This window comes from Bufo gargarizans, chromosome 2 (genome assembly GCF_014858855.1).
Source record: "Bufo gargarizans isolate SCDJY-AF-19 chromosome 2, ASM1485885v1, whole genome shotgun sequence".
Classification (NCBI taxonomy): Eukaryota; Metazoa; Chordata; class Amphibia; order Anura; family Bufonidae; genus Bufo; species Bufo gargarizans.
Window position 1 is genome coordinate 46310002 of NC_058081.1, and position 19832 is coordinate 46329833.

Sequence of the window (19832 nt, forward strand, 5' to 3'; positions counted from 1 at the left end):
TCAACTGAATCTCTGGGAATTGAGTTCATGGGGAAACATGAAGGTCTTATCAGCAGTATTCCATATCATAATCCCTGATAAGTAGGAGAGGAGGATGAGGCAGCTCTTTAGCTCAATGGTGTGAAGTAAATTGTGCTCCTGTGTGATTAGTACAGGTTTTGTGTGCACTAATAGGATGGCGGCCATTTAATTTCTCCTAATGATTGCTCACTGGACAAAACAAGCCATCATAACTCACCATTACAAGAAATATTGTTAAATACTTACTGTCCCCAAGTTCCATGAATTGGCTGCTCAGGAATTCATTCACATGATGCTACCCTTATGAAAATTCTGCTTCCACCGATATCCCGTCCTTCACAAGGTTTCCGGCCTGGGTTATGGACAGGACATCATTTCCACCCTGGACAGAGAGAGCTATTCCTCTCCTTGGTGCACATGCAGTTCTCCTGAATCCACCTCACTTGTGCAAGTGCCAGGGAGGGGAACATGCCTGGGCCCTGTCCACAGAGGTAGTGATGTCACATCCATAATCCAGGCCAGAAACCTGGTGTAAAAAAAAAAAAAAAAAAAAAAAAAAAAAAAAAAAAAGATTTGCAGAAGAGTAGCGTCACGTGACTGGCCACCCTGAAGGCAAGTATATTATAAACTCTCTCTTAGGGCTGTTTTACAAGAGCAAGTCCATTGCAGGAACCACACCATGTGTGAACCGGCTTGATCTTCCTTATACAGAATAATACTGACATAAAGCTGACAGTATGATTCTGCAAAAGTCAAGCATGCACACAGCATTATAAATTATGATAATGCCGGTCAGCAGGTCCAGAATGGAGGATCTTGCTCACAGATGAAGCGCGATTCCAGCAATGGACTCTCTCGTGTGAAACACTCTTGTTATGTTTAATAAGGTGTGCTTGTGGGGCCTGCTAGGCCCAAGATATCCGCTATAATGTGAACAAAGATTTAAAAGCCCATTTACTATAATTTAATATTTTGTTATGGCACTAAAACACCATATCTACCTGAACAGTAGTAGAGGACTGGTACTGCGTATGATTCACATAATATGAAAAGGGAAACACCAGCAGCAGCATGATTAAAATCAAGAGGACCACTTGCTGGTTTCGTTCTTTTTAGTTATGCAAATCAAATTCCTTTGAAAGGATCAACTATAAGTACTGGAAGATGGTTATGATCACTAGAGTAAACTTCTATCTATATACAATCCTAGAATTATTATTCACACCCACACTACTGTCAATCGGTGGCCGAAGTTACCAAGACTTTGGTGATAACCGACTTAACGTTGTCGGATCCTATACATTTTAATGCTGTAGAGGTCTACATACAGCAATAAAACGAGTTTTGGAGCAAATTGACTTTGGACCTAGGATCAGAAGCTCGATTCGCTCAACACTGTGTTACCATTACGATATCAATCATACACATTGAATTGCTGTGAGCTGAAAGATATTGGGGGGGGGGGGGTTCAAAATCTGGAGCTGCACTACTGCTAAAAATATTATCAGGCTCTGTGAGGTCATGGAGACCTTGGGTGGATCCACATCCAAGCCTGCTCCTCAAATGATTCAGATAGAGCCAATTTGGGGCTGGAAGGTATCCATGAAAACCTGACATATCAGAAGAGGACAAATGGTCTCACAACAGATTCACAAGACCATATATATTCATAACCCAATGTTATCCACAATATAATTTACATTAAAGGTTTATCATGAAAAAAAGAAATTAATCTTACCCCTTTGTTACCTTGAAATCGAATAGATGGCTTTAAACTTTTGGAGTCCTGAAAGGGAAAGGTAAAGAGTTATTACAGGAAACCAACCAATGAAGTACATGTTAGGGCCGATTCACATACGCGTTTACCTGATCTGGCAGAGGAACGGTGCTGAATGCATGGCTTTTTGTCCGGCCAAAGCTTCACTTAAAGGATAACTTAGAGCTAGGCATGTATACCCGAGTTAAACTGTCAATGATTGCCAAAAGATCTTGAATTACCTTATAACAGCTTTCATTAATGTCCCCTGTCCCTTTCCACTGCTCCCTTAGATGAGCCCTAGCATCGGTCTTTTGTCTCCCAACTTAATGTAAACAGAAGACAGAGGGGCGGTCCTTCCCACCTTAATTTCCAGCCCAAGCACACCTCCTCATCAAGAAATATCCTTCGACAGCCGAGGTGAACAGCGCCGCCCCCTCTGCTACATCAAATAATACATTCCAGCTACTCCCCTAGGTTTCTTCCTTTCGGCTGACAGAAATCTCGCACAGGCGCAGTACCGACGACTGCCTGAGCCTGTGCGATAATAAAGTTGCCGAGGGAAACAGCCTCAAAAGTGTCACTAGGCATGAGCCGAGCCCAGTGATGGCATTTGTAAGAATGATCAGGATCCTGATCAATCTTATAAATGCATTGAAATGCCGGACCCGTCTTTCCAGTGTCATCCGGAAAAACGTATCCGGCATTTATTTTTTTCACATTTGTATCGGGCTGCACACGCGCAGAGCGGAAGGATGAATCCGGCATTGTGGTATTTTGAATGCCGATGTGGCACTAATACATTCCTATGGAATAAAATGCCGGATCCGGCATTCCTGCAAGTGTTCCGGATTTTTGGCCGGAGATAAAACCGTAGCATGCTGCAGTATTATCTCTGTCCTGAACAGTCAAAAAGATTGAACTGAAGACATCCTGAACGGGATGCTCTCCATTCAGAATGCATGGGGATAAAACGGATGAGTTCTTTTCCGGTATAGAGCCCCTTGGATGGAACGCTATGCCGGAAGAAAAAAACGCTAGTGTTAAAGTACCCTTATCAGGACTATCTCCAGAAAATGAAGGCACTTCAAACATCATAAGCTTAGAGAAAAAAAAATGCAAGTATGATATATCCAATTTTCCCATAGTGCCTGACCTCCATATTAGTATAAGCTGGAGGACAATATTGAGGGTTCCCCAGAGACCACTGCAAGAGCCATCTGCTTCAAAAGCCACCTGTTGAGATTTCCCCAGTAAAGCCCTAGAAAGATTTACCGAAAACCCCAAGAGGTAATCGGCACCAGAATTGCATGTTTGAGGAAGTGAAACATTCTAGAGAGAAACAGGACACACCGTGGCTCCTGTGTAAGTGCCAAGTTGAGGCGTGATAAACCTCATGAATGGAATGAGAACATACAACTCAAACTGGAATGGAGGCATTTGGATCTCCATCACACAAACCAAGTCTACTTTCACAATGGCGTTTTGGCTTTCTGTTTGTGAGATCTGTTCAGGGCCCTCACAAGCGGTCCAAAACGGATCTGTTTTGCCCTAATGCATTCTAAATAGAAAAGGATCCGTTCAGAATGCATCAGTTCAGTCTCCATTCTGCTCTGGAGACAGACACCAAAATGCTGCTTGCAGCGTTTTGAGGTCCGTCTGATGAAACTGAGCCAAACGGATTCGTCCTGACACATAATGCAAGTCAAAGGGGACTGATCTGTTTTCACAGACACAATAGGAAACTGATCCGTCTTTTGACTTTCAATGGGGGTCAAGACGGATCCATCTTGGCTGTGTTAAAGATGATACAAACTGATCTGTTCTGAACAGATGCAGACTGTTGTATTATCTGAACGGATCGGCACAAAACGAGAGTGTGAAAGAAGCCTAAAAGGGGCAAACCAAGATAATTCTGCTCACTAGTGGTAAAGATTTGTCTGAAACTCACACCTTAAACCACAACTACCTAGGATATGGAACTCTAACGCTGGGTTCACACCTGAGCGTTTTACAGCGCGTTCCTACGCGCTGTAAAACGCACAACAGGCAAGAACCAATGATTCCCTATAGGAATGGTTCTCACCTGGGCGTTTTACAGCGCGTACGATCGCGCTGTAAAACGCCCGACACTCAAACAAGTGCTTGAGCTTTTTTTTGGGCGTTTGTCGCGCGTTCCCGCACATAGAAATTCGGGAACGCGCGACAATGTGTGAACGCCAGTCTCTGTATGCGCGATTGTAAACGCCCGTACAATCGCGCATACAGAGCGCTCGTTTCAGAACGCTCAGGTGTGAACCCAGCGTTAGTCTTCTTTCGCACGAGCGTGAAGGATAGGCTCCGGATGCGCTCAGTGAAATTTGTACCATTTTGGAAGCAAGTTCAGTCAGTTTTGTCTGCAATTCCGTTCAGTTGTTCACTTGTTTCCGCCGGGTGCAATGCGTTTTGATGCGTTTTTCACGCTCGTGATCAAAAAAACTGAAGGTTTACAAACATCTCTTAGCAACCATCAGTGAAAATCGCATTGCATCCATACTTGCTTGTGGATGCAATGCGTTTTTCACTGAAGCCCCATTCACTTTTATGGGGCCAGAGCTGCGTGAAAAACGCAGAATATAGAACATGCTGCAATTTTCACACAATGCAGAACTGATGTTCACACTCATGTACACAGACCCATTGAAATGAATGGCTCAGAATTCAGTGCGGGTGCTATGCGTTCACATTACGCATTGCACTCGCTCGTGTGAAAGGGGCCTTAGAGTAAATAAGGGTCCATTCACACCCATTAATTTCTATGGGGCTGCAATGGATGCGGACAGCACAGTGTGCTGTCCGCATCCGTAGTTCTATTATGCGGTCCCGCAAAAATATACAGCATGTCCTATTCTTGCCTGCAATCGAGGAACACTACCTGCCGGTATCAGTGTTTTGTGGATCCCCAACTTATGGTCGTGTAAATGTAGCCTTATACAGAACCAGCCACATAGATGAGATTTAAAAAAAATGTGACGTTCACGCTGCAGCAATTTTCTGTACCAAAACCAGTGTACCTGTGCTACAGATTAAATCCACTGCATTTCAATTTCTGCTGCAGATTACCATCATGGATTTCGCACTTTTCAATGTAAAGGGATGAAATCCACATTATTGCATTAAAATACTCTGGATTTGCAGTTATAAAAATCTCGCCAGCGTGCAGTTACCATGGGGGTAAACTAACATGCTAAGACTGTCATATGGTTATTTTGGTGGTAATCATATGGATTTCCGCAAGCGCTATTAAAGATAATTTTGTTTCAGCGCTGCTCCCAATAAAATCCAGAGACGTTTCTAAAACGTGTTAAAAGACAAAAGTCTGCCTTACAAGTGCATTAAAACTAAGGGCTCTGTCAGTAGGATTAAACAAGACTATACCTTTCTTTTGTCTGTATGCTAAATAGCTGCAGAGACTTCTGCATTTTTATTAATATGCAAATGATAAGTTGGAGCAACAGGAGGAAGGGCTGAATCCTTTGAGCTCTATGTAACATTCCCTGTGCTCTGCACACTCCCCCCTTCCCTTGATTGACAGGGCTAGACATCAGCATGCTGAGGGCAGTGCTGTGCCTTGGCTTCTACATATCATATACACTATGTACTATAGCTTCACCACATTGAGATATGCTCAGAAAGCTAATATACATATTACTGCTTTATTCACAACCACAATATATGGTTATAAAGACACCAGTAATATGTGTTAGCTTATAAGCATAGAAAAAAACAGGCATCTCTGTGTGGTAATGCTATAAAGTGGTGATAAGTGTATGGTTTTGCCAGTCTTAATAAAGCCCTAAGCTAGCGGTGGATTGCCGAAGTTATGAAGAAGCGTAGGCGGTCCTTTCTAGCAAGCTTACATTTAGACCTTTTTCTACGCCTGAAACAGGCACAGAAAATAGTAAAGGAGATGGGCCTATTGGCCCGTCCCCTTTCCCCAACCACTTTAAGCCTGGCGTTGCGCCTGAAATGCTCCTAATATAGGCCTATTTCAGCTTTATAAATTACCCTAATAAGACTTATTATGGGTTAAATGTGGAAGAAAAAAAAAAAAAAAAAAAAAAAAAAAGAAAAAAAAACCTGAAGCCTATCCCAGGATTCAAACATGGGATCTCTACATGCAAAACCATACATTTACCACCACACTATGGCATTACCACAGAGATGCATTTTTTTGCTATGCTTATAAGCTAACACATATGACTGGTATTGTTCTAATCATATATTATGCCTGTGAAGTAAGCAGTAATACGTATATTAACTTTCTGCGTAGATCTCAGTGTAGTGAAACTATAGTACATAGTGTATAAATGATATGTAGATACTAGGACACAGCTCTGCCCTCATCATGTCTTGCCCTGTCAATCAAGGGGAGGGGGATTGTGCAGAGTACAGGGCGTGTTATAAAGCAGTGCTCGAATGACTCAGCCCCACCTTCTCGTGCTTGAACTTATTTGCATATGAATAAAAATGAAGCTATTTAGCATACAGACAAAAGAAAGGTATTGTTTTAATCAGCATGATGAGCCCTAACAGGAAGTATATCTGGTTCATTAGGGTTTCTCCTGGAGACAAGAGCCACTTTAACCCCTTAAGGACCGAGGACGTACCGGTACGCCCTATTTCCCGAGTCCTTAAGGACCGAGGACGTACCGGTACGCCCTGACTTAAAATCTGAATTCCGGCGCCGCGGGGGTTAATCGAAACGGGATTTCGGCTGAAATCATTCAGCCGGCATCCCGTAACAACGCAGGGGGGGGTCATTGGACCCCCCCGTATCGGCGATCGCAGAAAACCGCAGGTCAATTCAGACCTGCGGTTTTCTGCGTTTCCGGTCCATTCGGGTGTCCTGTGACCCGATGAACCGGAAAAAGACTGCGATCGGTGGCGTAATTTTACACCACCAATCGCAGTCCGAGGATTTGCAGAGGCGGAGCTGGCCCTGGTGCTGAACGCCGCTGTCCAGGGTGCTGATTGGTGCAGGGGAGAGAGGCGCGAGATTCAAACTTCCTGCGCTCCTCTCTCCCCTCCTCTTCCTGTCCAGCACCCTGACCGTGCAGCATCGTCCAGCACCAGCTCCTGTGTCCCCCTAAATCGGCATCCATCACCCTCCTGCACCCATCGCCACCCAGGTAGGTTAGGGTCAGTGAGGGAGAGGCACCTTTAGGCAGGGATAGAAGGGAAAAGTTAGAAAAAAAAAAAAAAAAAAAAGCACATTTATTCCAAACTTTTTTTTTTCAACTTTCAGACCCCAGACCCCCCCTGCCAGTTTTGGCTAGACCCGGTGGCTGGACGCCGGTCAGTGCAGCCGAAATGAGGACATTTTGGGGCCTCGTGCTGCATATGGGTCTAGTCCAAAAACCCAGTGTCAGGCAATACTGGAGTGGGGACGTCCTGTACCAGACCCCACTGTACAGTATGGTCATGATACGTCACCGGTTTGAGGCCATCCGGAAATGTCTGCATTATTCCGATAATGCAGCATGTCCACCCCGAGGTGATCCTGCCTATGACCGGCTGTACAAGATACGGCCGGTCATCGATCACTTTGGGGCCACATTTCAGCAGGCCTACGTACCTGGAAGGGAGGTCGCGGTTGATGAGTCTCTCGTTGTGTTCAAGGGGAGACTCAGTTTCCGCCAATACATTCCCACAAAGCGGGCGAGGTATGGCGTGAAGCTATACAAAATTTGTGAGAGTACCTCAGGGTACACTTACAAATTTCGTGTGTACGAGGGGCGAGATTCCCGGATTCAACCACCAGAATGTCCCCCCACTCTGGGTGTTACCGGGAAACTCGTGTGGGACCTTATGTACCCACTGCTGGATAAGGGTTACCACTTGTACGTGGACAACTTTTATACCAGCATTCCCTTGTTCAGGTCCCTTGCCGCCAGATCCACGTTCGCTTGTGGGACCGTGCGGAAAAATCAACGCGGCCTCCCTGCCTACCCCCTCCAGGTACCTATCCCCAGGGGTGAGACCCGTGCACTTACCAGTGGAAACCTGTTGCTGGTCAGGTATAAGGACAAGAGGGATGTCCTTATGCTGTCCACAATCCACGGTAACAGCACCACCCCAGTCCCTGTGCGAGGTACCGCGGCAACGGTCCTCAAGCCCGATTGTATCGTCGACTACAATCGGTATATGGGAGGAGTTGATCTCTCTGATCAAGTCCTCACGCCATATAACGCCATGCGCAAAACCCGGGCATGGTACAAAAAAGTTGCGGTCTACATGGTGCAGGTTGCCATGTACAACTCTTTTGTACTATCCCGAAGCGCTGGCAGCACAGGGACATTCCTCCAATTCTATGAGGCAGTCCTCAAAGACCTGATCTTTTCGGACCGGGAAAGAGCAGGCCGGAGTACCTCGGGAACTGGAGGCGCCCGGATCGTCCCTGGCCAACACTTTCCAGGTGTGGTCCCCCATACTGGAAAGAAGGGACGAACCCAAAAAAAGTGCAGAGTGTGTCACAAGAGGGGGATACGGAAGGACACCACAACTCAATGTGACACGTGCCCCGATCATCCGGGCCTCTGCATTATCGATTGCTTCAGGGAGTATCACACTTCCATGGAGTACTAAATTTTTATAATCCCCAACAGTTCACTAGAGAACATAAAACACTATGGCTCTCAGACTTTGGAGACACGAAAACAATTTTTCTTTCCCCAAAAAATATTAGTTTTAGTGCAGGCATCCTCAAACTGCGGCCCTCCAGATGTTGTAAAACTATAACTCCCAGCATGCCCAGACAACCTACAGCCATCATCAGGGCATGGTGGGAATTGTAGTTTTACAACATCTGGAGGGCCGCAGTTTTAGGATGCCTGCTTAGTGTCTCCAAAGTCTGAGAGCCATACATATTGGGCATCGTCGCGTGCGTAAAAGTCGTCGCTATAAAAATAACTTTTTACCAAACGCCTCGGATGAACGGTGTTAAAAATATAAAATAAAAACGGTGCCAAAACACCTATTTTTGGGCAAAATTTAAATTTAAATCCATTTTGCCGGTAATAAAGCAAGGGTTAACAGCCAAACAAAACTAAACATTTATTGCCCCAATTATGTAGTTTGCAGAAACACCCCATATGTGGTCGTAAATGGCTATATAGCCGCACGGCAGGGCATAGAACGAAGGGAACTCCATACGGTTTCTGGAAGGCAGATTTTGATGGACAGTTTTTTTTTTTTACACCATGTCCCATTAGAAGCCCCCCCCTGATGTAGCCTAGACTAGAAACTCCAAAAAAGTGACCCCATCTAAGAAACTACACCCCTCAAGGTATTCAAAAATTACTTTACAAACTATGTTAACCCTTTAGGTGTTCCACAAAACTAAATAGCGAATGTAGAAACAATTTTAGAATTAAATTTTTTTGTTACATTGCCTCAAAAAAGAGTAATATAGAGCAACCAAAAATCTAATTTACCCCAAAAATTGTCCCAAAACAACAACCACCTTATCCCGTAGTTTCCTAGATGGGGTCACTTTTATGGAGTTTCTACTCTAGGGGTGCATCAGGGGGCTTGAAAGGGTACATGGTGTAAATAAACCAGTCCAGCAAAATCTGCCTTCCAAAAACCGTATGGCGTTCCCCTTCTTCTATGTCCTGCCGTTTAGCCAAACAGTAGTTTACGACCACATTTGGGGTGTTTTTGCAAACTACAGAATCAGGGCAACCCATTTTGAGTTTTGTTTGGCAGTTAACCCTTGTTTTACTCCTGGAAAAAACTGATTATATTGGAAAATTTTCCAAAAAATAGAAATTTCTAAATTGTTTCTCCATCTGCCATTAACTCTTGTGGAACACCTAAAGGGTTAACAAAGTTTGTAAACCCAGTTTTGAATACCTTGAGGGGTGTACTTTCTTAGATGGAGTCACTTTTTTGAAATTTCTATTCTAGGGGTGCAACAGGGGGCTTCAAATGGGACATGGTATAAACAAAACCAGTCCTGCAAAATCTGCCTTCCAAAACCCATATGGTGTTCCCCTCCTTCTATGTGCTACCGTTCGGCCAAACAGTAGTTTACGACCACATATGGGGTGTTTTTGCAAACTACAGAATCAGGGCAACCCATTTTGAGTGTTGTTTGGCAGTTAACCCTTGTTTTACTCCTGGAAAAAATTGATTATATTGGAAAATTTTCCAAAAAATAGAAATTTCAAAATTGTTTCTCCATCTGCCATTAACTCTTGTGGAACACCTAAAGGGTTAACAAAGTTTGTAAACCCAGTTTTGAATACCTTGAGGGGTGTACTTTCTTAGATGGAGTCACTTTTTTGAAATTTCTATTCTAGGGGTGCAACAGGGGGCTTCAAATGGGACATGGTATAAACAAAACCAGTCCTGCAAAATCTGCCTTCCAAAACCCATATGGTGTTCCCCTCCTTCTATGTGCTACCGTTCGGCCAAACAGTAGTTTACAACCACATATGGGGTGTTTCTGCAAACTACAGAATCAGGGCAACCCATTTTGAGTGTTGTTTGGCAGTTAACCCTTGTTTTACTCCTGGAAAAAATTGATTATATTGGAAAATTTTCCAAAAAATAGAAATTTCAAAATTGTTTCTCCATCTGCCATCAACTCTTGTGGAAGACCTAAAGGGTTAATGAAGTTTGAAAAAACAGTTTTGAATACCTTGAGGGGTGTAGTTTCTAGAATGGGGTCATTTTTGGGAGGTTTCTATTATCTAAGCCTCACAATATGACTGCAAACCTGAACTGGTCCATAAAAAGTGGGATTTTGAAGATTTCTCAAAAATTTCAAAATTTGCTTCTAAACTTCTAAGCCTTGTAACATCCCCAAAAAATAAAATATCATTCCCAAAATGCTACAAACATGAAGTAGACATATGGGGAATGTAAAGTCATCACAATTTTTGGGGGTATTACTATGTATTACAGAAGTAGAGAAACTGAAACTTTGAAATTTTCTAATTTTTCAAAATTTTTGGTAAAAAATGTATTTTTTTATGCAAAAAAATTAACTTTTTTGACCCAATTTTAGCAGTGTCATGAAGTACAATATGTGACGAAAAAACAATCTCAGAACGGCCTGGGTAAGTCGAAGCGTTTTAAAGTTATGAGCACTTAAAGTGACACTGGTCAGATTTGCAAAAAATGGCCTGGTCCTTAAGGTGAAAATGAGCCTGGTCCTTAAGGGGTTAAGAGATATATTGCAAGAAAAAAAGGGATAAAAAAGGGGTTTAAAATGGAACTCTATGGTGACGGATTCACAGAAACCCTTCCTGCATTCCTCACCTTCCAGTCTAGTGATGCAAGTGTCTGACATCAGAAGCAGGACTCCCATCAGGCTCGTTGTTTTGCTCTGCTGGTTGTAAAGAATTACTCATCGTTTATATGTCAGTGATGCCGCCAAGTGCATGCCAGATCAGGATCAAGGACGACAAGAGCAGAAATCTTGTGCAGCTGGGAATTTTTAATAAAAGTAGGGATGGAGATGTACTATACAGAAATTAGGTGGCACTATAGGTTAATTGAACACTTGATGCTGGATTCCCAGCGGAACACCACATTATCTTTTTTTTGGGCCACAGGGACTTTGGGCCTCATCACCTATTAAGAGGGATGCAAAATGGGCCATGTATGGTCTTCACCTCTGCCAAAGTACAACATCAGATCCTGAAACAATAGGAATAAACGGCATAGAAGCTTGCAGTAATCATCTACACAGTTCAGTGCTAAAAATACTCATCATGAATACTTTATTACTGGCCGGTAGACCATCTGCTCACTGAACATATATAAAATCGTGGCAATTAGAAGAAAGGAAGAGGTATCAGGAACTGCTTCTGGAAGCCAGGCCTATGGACCGAGTCAAGTTCCTACAAGCAGTGTTCCCTCTGAGCTGCTTGGCTGTACAGCTTCTACAATGCCCCCCCTCCCTCACCGCCGCAAGTCCAACCTCGGACTAGTGTTCATAGCGTCAGGACATTTTGTGCAGAGCTCAAAGCTGGTGCCACCTCCTCGTTCTTGCCTTCACAGCAGCAGCACAGCAATAAGGCGGCACCAGGTGTGAGTCCTGCACTGGACTGCAGTAATATTTACCTTATCTGTACATATCTTATCTGACGTTACATAGGACTGCAGGTACCATCCATACCCCCCCCCCCACCCCCAATTATCCCAGATCCAGCGAGAAGCGAGATAGTTCTGGGGTTTGATAGCTGTCCCATGTCCTGGAACAGCTGTGGCATATACCACTCAAGCATCTTTTCATCCTTAGGAAACTAAGATAATGGAGTTCAATGGTGTAGCAGGGAGCCGTTCACATACTGCTTCACTAATTCAACTGTTGGCACTCTAATCATGCCTTCAGGGCTGAACAACAGAGCACCACGGCTGGGGAATGATGAGGATTTCCCAATCCCTGTGCTCAGCGCAGCAGACATGATGATGTCCCTTCATTGTGCCTGGTCATGTCTATTAAACGGCTGCTGATGGAAGGTCATGTGACCAGGCAAATCACCTCCATGTCATATCGCCTCCATACAAAAAAAAAAGACTGCACCTGCCAGCTGAAGTTTTGTTGGAATTTTAGTGCAGGTGCAATGTGCTTGAATGAAGGGGATATCACATGGAGGTGATTTACCTGGTCACATGACCCTCCATCAGCAGCCATTTTATGGACAGGACCTCTGTGTGGACAGCAGAAAATACTTTGTAAACAAGGAGGCATATCTTATGAAATACAGAAAATGGTGAAGAATGTCAAAGGCAGCATTAGTAAGTGCCAAATAGTAATCTCACAAATAAATTGGTGAACATTAACAAGAAAGTAGCCAACCCCTTTAAGGGTGTATTAGACTGGCAATAGTCTGACAGATTATCACCAACAAGCGATGATCTGGCAGTGTAATTATGCCACTGATTATGCTATAAACAAGCAAACGCTTATTCATTGGGCAATCCCAATCTTTAAATGGATTAGAAAATATTTGCCGGCGGCAGATCCTAGTGACTAATCGCGGTCTGCTGTTGGCAAAAAATGATTCAGTATGGGGACGAGCGCTGGCATAAGGATCACTCCTCCCTATACTGAGGAGGAGATTGTTGCATGTAATAGGAGATGTCTCTTTCGCTGACGAGCAGAAAATTGCTGGGAAGGAACGCTCCCCTCCCTAGCAATGGCCTGGATGATCTGCCTATCTAATAAAAGGCTTTAGAGATATGGCTTCGTGTTAAAATAAATATCCCTACTTGGGCTGCTTTTTTTTATCATCTATTCCAATATTCGCACTCAGTGGTCTTGCTGTGTTATCGGCGGTGTTACATAGGACTGCAGGTGACATCTACTATATTATCTGTACTTAGAGAGTTATGACTTATCTGTGGTAAAATATTTAAAGCATATTTACAGGAGTCCAGTAGATGCAGGTCCTACAGTCGCATAGAAGTTTACTTGGAGAGAGCCACCCAAGTGAAGCCAGCGCTCCATACACTGCAATAAGCTCCGTTCTCAAGGTAGAGCCCAAATGTATTGGACTTTTATAGCATATTCAAGGAAAAGTGAGAGATGCAAATACCCCTTTAAATGATGATTGCCACATGGGAAGGCACCCTCAAACAGATTACCTACCGTTCACAACGTATCGCCCAGCTACCTAACTGCTCTGCTCAACAACTGCAAAGGCTTAGAGGGAACACTGTATACAAGACAAAATAAAACCCATAACCCACAAGAGATACCCAATACATGCATGTCTCATTACTAGCCTCACACTTGCAGATGCCAAACTTTATACACCTGCAAACATGGAAACCTTAGGATCACGTTGTCTGCAGCGACGTCAAATGTCAAAGAGTCAGATAGAGAATATGCAGTCCAGCGGAAATAAAAATACAGCCCATCTAAAATGCTGCCGCAAAATCGTCTAATGGAAGCTTTGGTTGTGCAGAAAATGCTGTCATTATTGTCTGAGACATGGCCTAAGACGGACTGTCTACACCACACGACAGGAAGCTAAATGCCAGTCTGCAGGTTCTCACCAGAGCGACAGCTAAATAAATCCTATGTAAAACTATGGGAAGAATACATAGAGCAGCTTTCTAATCAGAACCCACCATCTAAGACCGGCCATAAAGAGGGGGTCATTACGTCCATGCAGAGTCTGTGATACACCACAAACCTCACTAAACTAAAGGATAGGAAACCTGAAGGAAGAGTGTAATTTAATAGGAGCCATGTCCACCTCAAGGCACTAGGAGGAATGTGATCATCAACAATGTAGCACCCGTGCAAGCAGTGCATTGAGGAGGAGCATTTTGTTGCGTTATAAGCTGTAGTGTGGAAGTTGGGGTACGGCTACAAGACGCAGATTGTACTGCGGATAACAACATGCTGCAGATGGATTTTCCAGTCTAATATAAGAATAGGTAAATAATTTTAATGTGTATAGAAGTGTCATTTCTCATATACTCTACTTACCTGTGTGGTCTGTGTTTGGTGATCCAGTAAACAAGATAATGCTTCCACCAATGTGACTTCCCCTTCTCTCTTCTGCCCCAGGGTGTGTTACCACCATGGGTGGTCAGTAGGTGATGCCAGAATTTTTCTGCCAGCCATGGCTATGAACCCTTTGTAAACGCCATACCCCTACTGACCACCTACAGTGGTGACACCCTCTGGACTGGAAGAAAGGAGAAGAGAAGTGGACATGACATTGGCACCTGCTTCATGTTCTTCAATGGACGGAGTCAGAGGTCGCACTACATTTTTTCCAGAAGAGTAAAAATACTCCTGACTATTTTTGAGGAGTATTTTTACCCGAAGAGGAGTACAGAAGTTATGGTAATTAACCACTTCAGCCCCGCTAGGTGAAACCCCCTTCATGACCAGGCCACTTTTTACACTTCGGCACTACACTACTTTCACCGTTTATCGCTCGGTCATGCAACTTACCACCCAAATGAATTTTACCTCCTTTTCTTCTCACTAATGGAGCTTTCATTTGGTGGTATTTTATTGCTGCTGACATTTTTACTTTTTTTGTTATTAATCAAAATGTAACGATTTTTTTGCAAAAAAATGACATTTTTCACTTTCAGCTGTGAAATTTTGCAAAAAAAAAAGACATCCATATATAAATTTTTCGCTAAATTTATAGTTCTACATGTCTTTGATAAAAAAAAAAAAATGTTTGGGCAAAAAAAAAAAATGGTTTGGGTAAAAGTTATAGCATTTACAAACTATGGTACAAAAATGTGAATTTCCGCTTTTTGAAACGGCTCTGATTTTCTGAGCACCTGTCATGATTCCTGAGGTTCTACAATGCCCAAACAGTAGAAAAACCCCACAAATGACCCCATTTCGGAAAGTAGAGACCCTAAGGTATTCGTTGATGGGCATAGTGAGTTCATAGAACTTTTTATTTTTTGTCACAAGTTAGCGGAAAATGATGATGATTTTTTTTATTTTTTATTATTTTTTCTTACAAAGTCTCATATTCCACTAACTTGCGACAAAAAATAAAAAATTCTAGGAACTCACCATGCCCCTCACAGAATACCTTGGGGTGTCTTCTTTCCAAAATGGGGTCACTTGTGGGGTAGTTATACTGCGCTGGCAATTTAGGGGCCCAAATGTGTGAGAAGAACTTTGCAATCAATCAAAATGTGTAAAAAATGGCCTGCGAAATCCGAAAGGTGCACTTTGGAATATGTGCCCCTTTGCCCACCTATGCTGCAAAAAAGTGTCACACATGTGGTATCGCCGTACTCAGGAGAAGTTGGGGAATGTGTTTTGCGGTGTCATTTTACATATACCCATGCTGGGTCAGAGAAATATCTTGGCAAAAGACAACTTTTCCCATTTTTTTTATACAAAGTTGGCATTTGACCAAGATATTTTTCTCACCCAGCATGGGTATATGTAAAATGACACCCCAAAACACATTCCCCAACTTCTCCCGAGTACGGCGATACCACATGTGTCACACTTTTTTGCTGCCAAGGTGGGCAAAGGGGCACATATTCCAAAGTGCACCTTTCGGATTTTGCAGGGCATTTTTTACACATTTTGATTGCAAAGTTCTTCTCACACATTTGGGCCCCTAAATTGCCAGGGCAGTATAACTACACCACAAGTGACCCCATTTTGGAAAGAAGACACCCTAAGGTATTCCGTGAGGGGCACTGCGAGTTCCTAGAATTTTTTATTTTTTGTCACAAGTTAGCGGAAAATGATGATTTTTTTTTTTTTTCTCTTTTTTCCTTACAAAGTCTCATATTCCACTAACTTGCGACAAAAAATAAAAAATTCTAGGAACTCGCCATGCCCCTCACAGAATACCTTGGGGTGTCTTCTTTCCAAAATGGGGTCACTTGTGGCGTAGTTATACTGCCCTGGCAATTTAGGGGCCCAAATGTGTGAGAAGTACCTTGAAATCAAAATGTGTAAAAAATGGCCTGCGAAATCCGAAAGGTGCCCCTTTGCCCACCTTGGCTGCAAAAAAGTGTCACACATCTGGTATCGCCGTACTCAGGAGAAGTTGGGCAATGTGTTTTGGGGGGTCATTTTACATATACCCATGCTGGGTGAGAGAAATATCTTGGCAAAAGACAACTTTTCCCATTTTTTTATACAAAGTTGGCATTTGACCAAGATATTTTTCTCACCCAGCATGGGTATATGTAAAATGACACCCCAAAACACATTCCCCAACTTCTCCTGAGTACGGCGATACCACATGTGTCACACTTTTTTGCAGCCTAGATGCGCAAAGGGGCCCAAATTCCTTTTAGGAGGGCATTTTTATACATTTGGATCCCAGACTTCTTCTCACACTTTCGGGCCCCTAAAAAGCCAGGGCAGTATAAATACCCCACATGTGACCCCACTTTGGAAAGAAGACACCCCAAGGTATTCAATGAGGGGCATGGCGAGTTCCTAGAATTTTTTTTTTTTTTGCATAAGTTAGCGGATATTGATTTTTTTTCTTTTTTTTCTCACAAAGTCTCACTTTCCGCTAACTTTCATGGACTCAATATGCCCCTCACGGAATACCTTGGGGTGTCTTCTTTCCGAAATGGGGTCACATGTGGGGTATTTATACTGCCCTGGCTTTTTAGGGGCCCTAAAGCGTGAGAAGTCTGGAATATAAATGTCTAAAAATGTTTACGCATTTGGATTCCGTGAGGGGTATGGTGCGTCCATGTGAGATTTTATTTTTTGACACAAGTTAGTGGAATATGAGACTTTGTAAGAAAAAACAAAAACAAACAAAAAATGTCCACTAACTTGTGCCAAAAAAAATGGCTGAATGGAGCCTTACCAGGGGGGGAGTGATCAATGACAGGGGGGTGATCAATGACAGGGGGGTGATCACCCATATAGACTCCCTGATCACCCCCCTGTCATTGATCACCCCCCCTGTAAGGCTCCATTCAGACGTCCGCATGATTTTTACGGATCCATGGATAGGATCCACAGAACGCATGCGGATGTCTGAATGGAGCCTTACAGGGGGGTTATCAATGACAGGGGGTGATCAGGGTAATCAGGGTGATCACCCCCCTGTCACTGATCACCCCCCCTGTAAGGCTCCATTCAGACGTCCGCATGATTTTTACGGATCCATGGATACATGGATCGATCCACAGAACGCATGCGGACGTCTGAATGGAGCCTTACAGGGGGGTTATCAATGACAGGGGGTGATCAGGGTAATCAGGGTGATCACCCCCCTGTCACTGATCACCCCCCCTGTAAGGCTCCATTCAGACATCCGCATGATTTTTTACGGATCCATGGATACATGGATCGGATCCACAGAACGCATGCGGACGTCTGAATGGAGCCTTACAGGGGGGTTATCAATGACAGGTGGTGATCAGGGTGATCACCCCCCTGTCACTGATCACCCCCCCTTTAAGGCTCCATTCAGACATCCGCATGATTTTTTACGGATCCATGGATACATGGATCGGATCCACAAAACGCATGCGGACGTCTGAATGGAGCCTTACAGGGGGGTTATCAATGACAGGGGGTGATCAGGGTAATCACCCCCCTGTCACTGATCACCCCCCCTGTAAGGCTCCATTCAGACATCCGCATGATTTTTTACGGATCCATGGATCGGATCCACAGAACGCATGCGGACGTCTGAATGGAGCCTTACAGGGGGGTTATCAATGACAGGGGGTGATCAGGGTAATCAGGGTGATCACCCCCCTGTCACTGATCACCCCCCCCTGTAAGGCTCCATTCAGACGTCCGCATGATTTTTACGGATCCATGGATACATGGATCGGATCCGTAAAAATCATGCGGACGTCTGAATGGAGCCTGACAGGGGGGTGATCAATGACAGGGGGGTGATCAATGACAGGGGGGTGATCAGGGAGTGTATATGGGTGATCACCCGCCTGTCATTGATCACCCCCCTGTAAGGCTCCATTCAGACGTCCGCATGATTTTTACGGATCCATGGATACATGGATCGGATCCGTAAAAATCATGCGGACGTCTGAATGGAGCCTGACAGGGCGGTGATCAATGACAGGGGGTGATCAGGGGGTGATCAGGGAGTGTATATGGGTGATCACCCGCCTGTCATTGATCACCCCCCTGTAAGGCTCCATTCAGACGTCCGCATGATTTTTACGGATCCATGGATACATGGATCGGATCCGTAAAAATCATGCGGACGTCTGAATGGAGCCTGACAGGGGGGTGATCAGGGAGTGTATATGGGTGATCACCCGCCTGTCATTGATCACCCCCCTGTAAGGCTCCATTCAGACGTCCGCATGATTTTTACGCATCCATGGATACATGGATCGGATCCGTAAAAATCATGCGGACGTCTGAACGGAGCCTGACAGGGGGGGTGATCAATGACAGGGCGGTGATCAATGACAGGGGGGTGATCAGGGAGTTTATATGGGGTGATCAGGGGTTTATAAGGGGTTAATAAGTGACCGGGGGGGGGGGGGGGGTGTAGTGTAGTGTGATGTTTGGTGGGACTGTACTGACCTACCTGAGTCCTCTGGTGGTCGATCCTAACAAAAGGGACCACCAGAGGACCAGGTAGGAGGTATATTAGACGCTGTTATGAAAACAGCGTCTAATATACCTGTTAGGGGTTAAAAAATTCGGATCTCCAGCCTGCCAGCGAGCGATCGCCGCTGGCAGGCTGGAGATCCACTCGCTTACCTTCTGTTCCTGTGAGCGCGCGCGCATCACAGGAAATCTCGCGTCTCGCGAGAAGACGCGTATATGCGTCCAGGAGGAATAAAGCAACCACCTCCCGGACGCATATACGCGTACGGCGGTCGGGAGGTGGTTAAAATACATAATACATAGGCCTATACTTGCTCACATCTGTGTTGGAGGCTGCGTTTGGAGCCTGTGTTGCAGATTCTGTTGAAAGACCAGGCAAAAAAGCCTTATATGCAGCACTTTTTTGTCTGGTAAAAAGACAGGACCCAGAACGGAAACTGAACAGATACCATCATAGTCAGCATTGTCTGTTCAGCTTCTTCCCTGTGGGGTGACAGGAGGGGGAAAAAATAATAATCACTTACTTGAAGACTGACAGGGAGGGCTTTTCACCGCCACAACACTGCCTTCTGGGTCATAGGGGCAGCTCTTCTCTCAGACCAGTCACATGATTTCCAGCAGCCTTGTCATGTTTGCCAGGGTCCTTGGCCAGTACACCCCGCTCTCCTTACTACAGACACTCCTGGGAGCCGGCCCCTCCTCCTCCGATCTCCCGCCAGCTTCCCCTGCCTGACCTGACCTATATTGCTCTGGCGCCACAATACCCAACCAATAACAATACTCCTTGCTGTAAGGAGCTTTGCTATTGGTTATTTTAGGCACAGGCAGCATCGCTGCACTGCTTGTGCCATTCACAGCTCTCACTGCGCTGATGAATGTGGGGGAAAAGTCTAAGGCGCATTGGTACACCTTAGACTTTTTCCAGGGAGTAAAATTGCCTGAGCTCTGGACGGAGTCATGTGAACAGAGTTCCAATCTTCA

The 19832-nt window shown here is 44.4% G+C and overlaps 1 protein-coding gene across 1 annotated transcript in view; it reads right to left on the minus strand.

The window, feature by feature from the left end:
* Nucleotides 1-19832, minus strand: part of ELL (elongation factor for RNA polymerase II) — a 115003-nt gene that overhangs the window by 82932 nt on the left and 12239 nt on the right. Inside the window, exon 2 of the mRNA XM_044278872.1 lies at nt 1760-1807. Within this exon, the coding sequence (XP_044134807.1) occupies nt 1760-1807 (48 nt within the window). The remainder of the gene's footprint in view (nt 1-1759; nt 1808-19832) is intronic.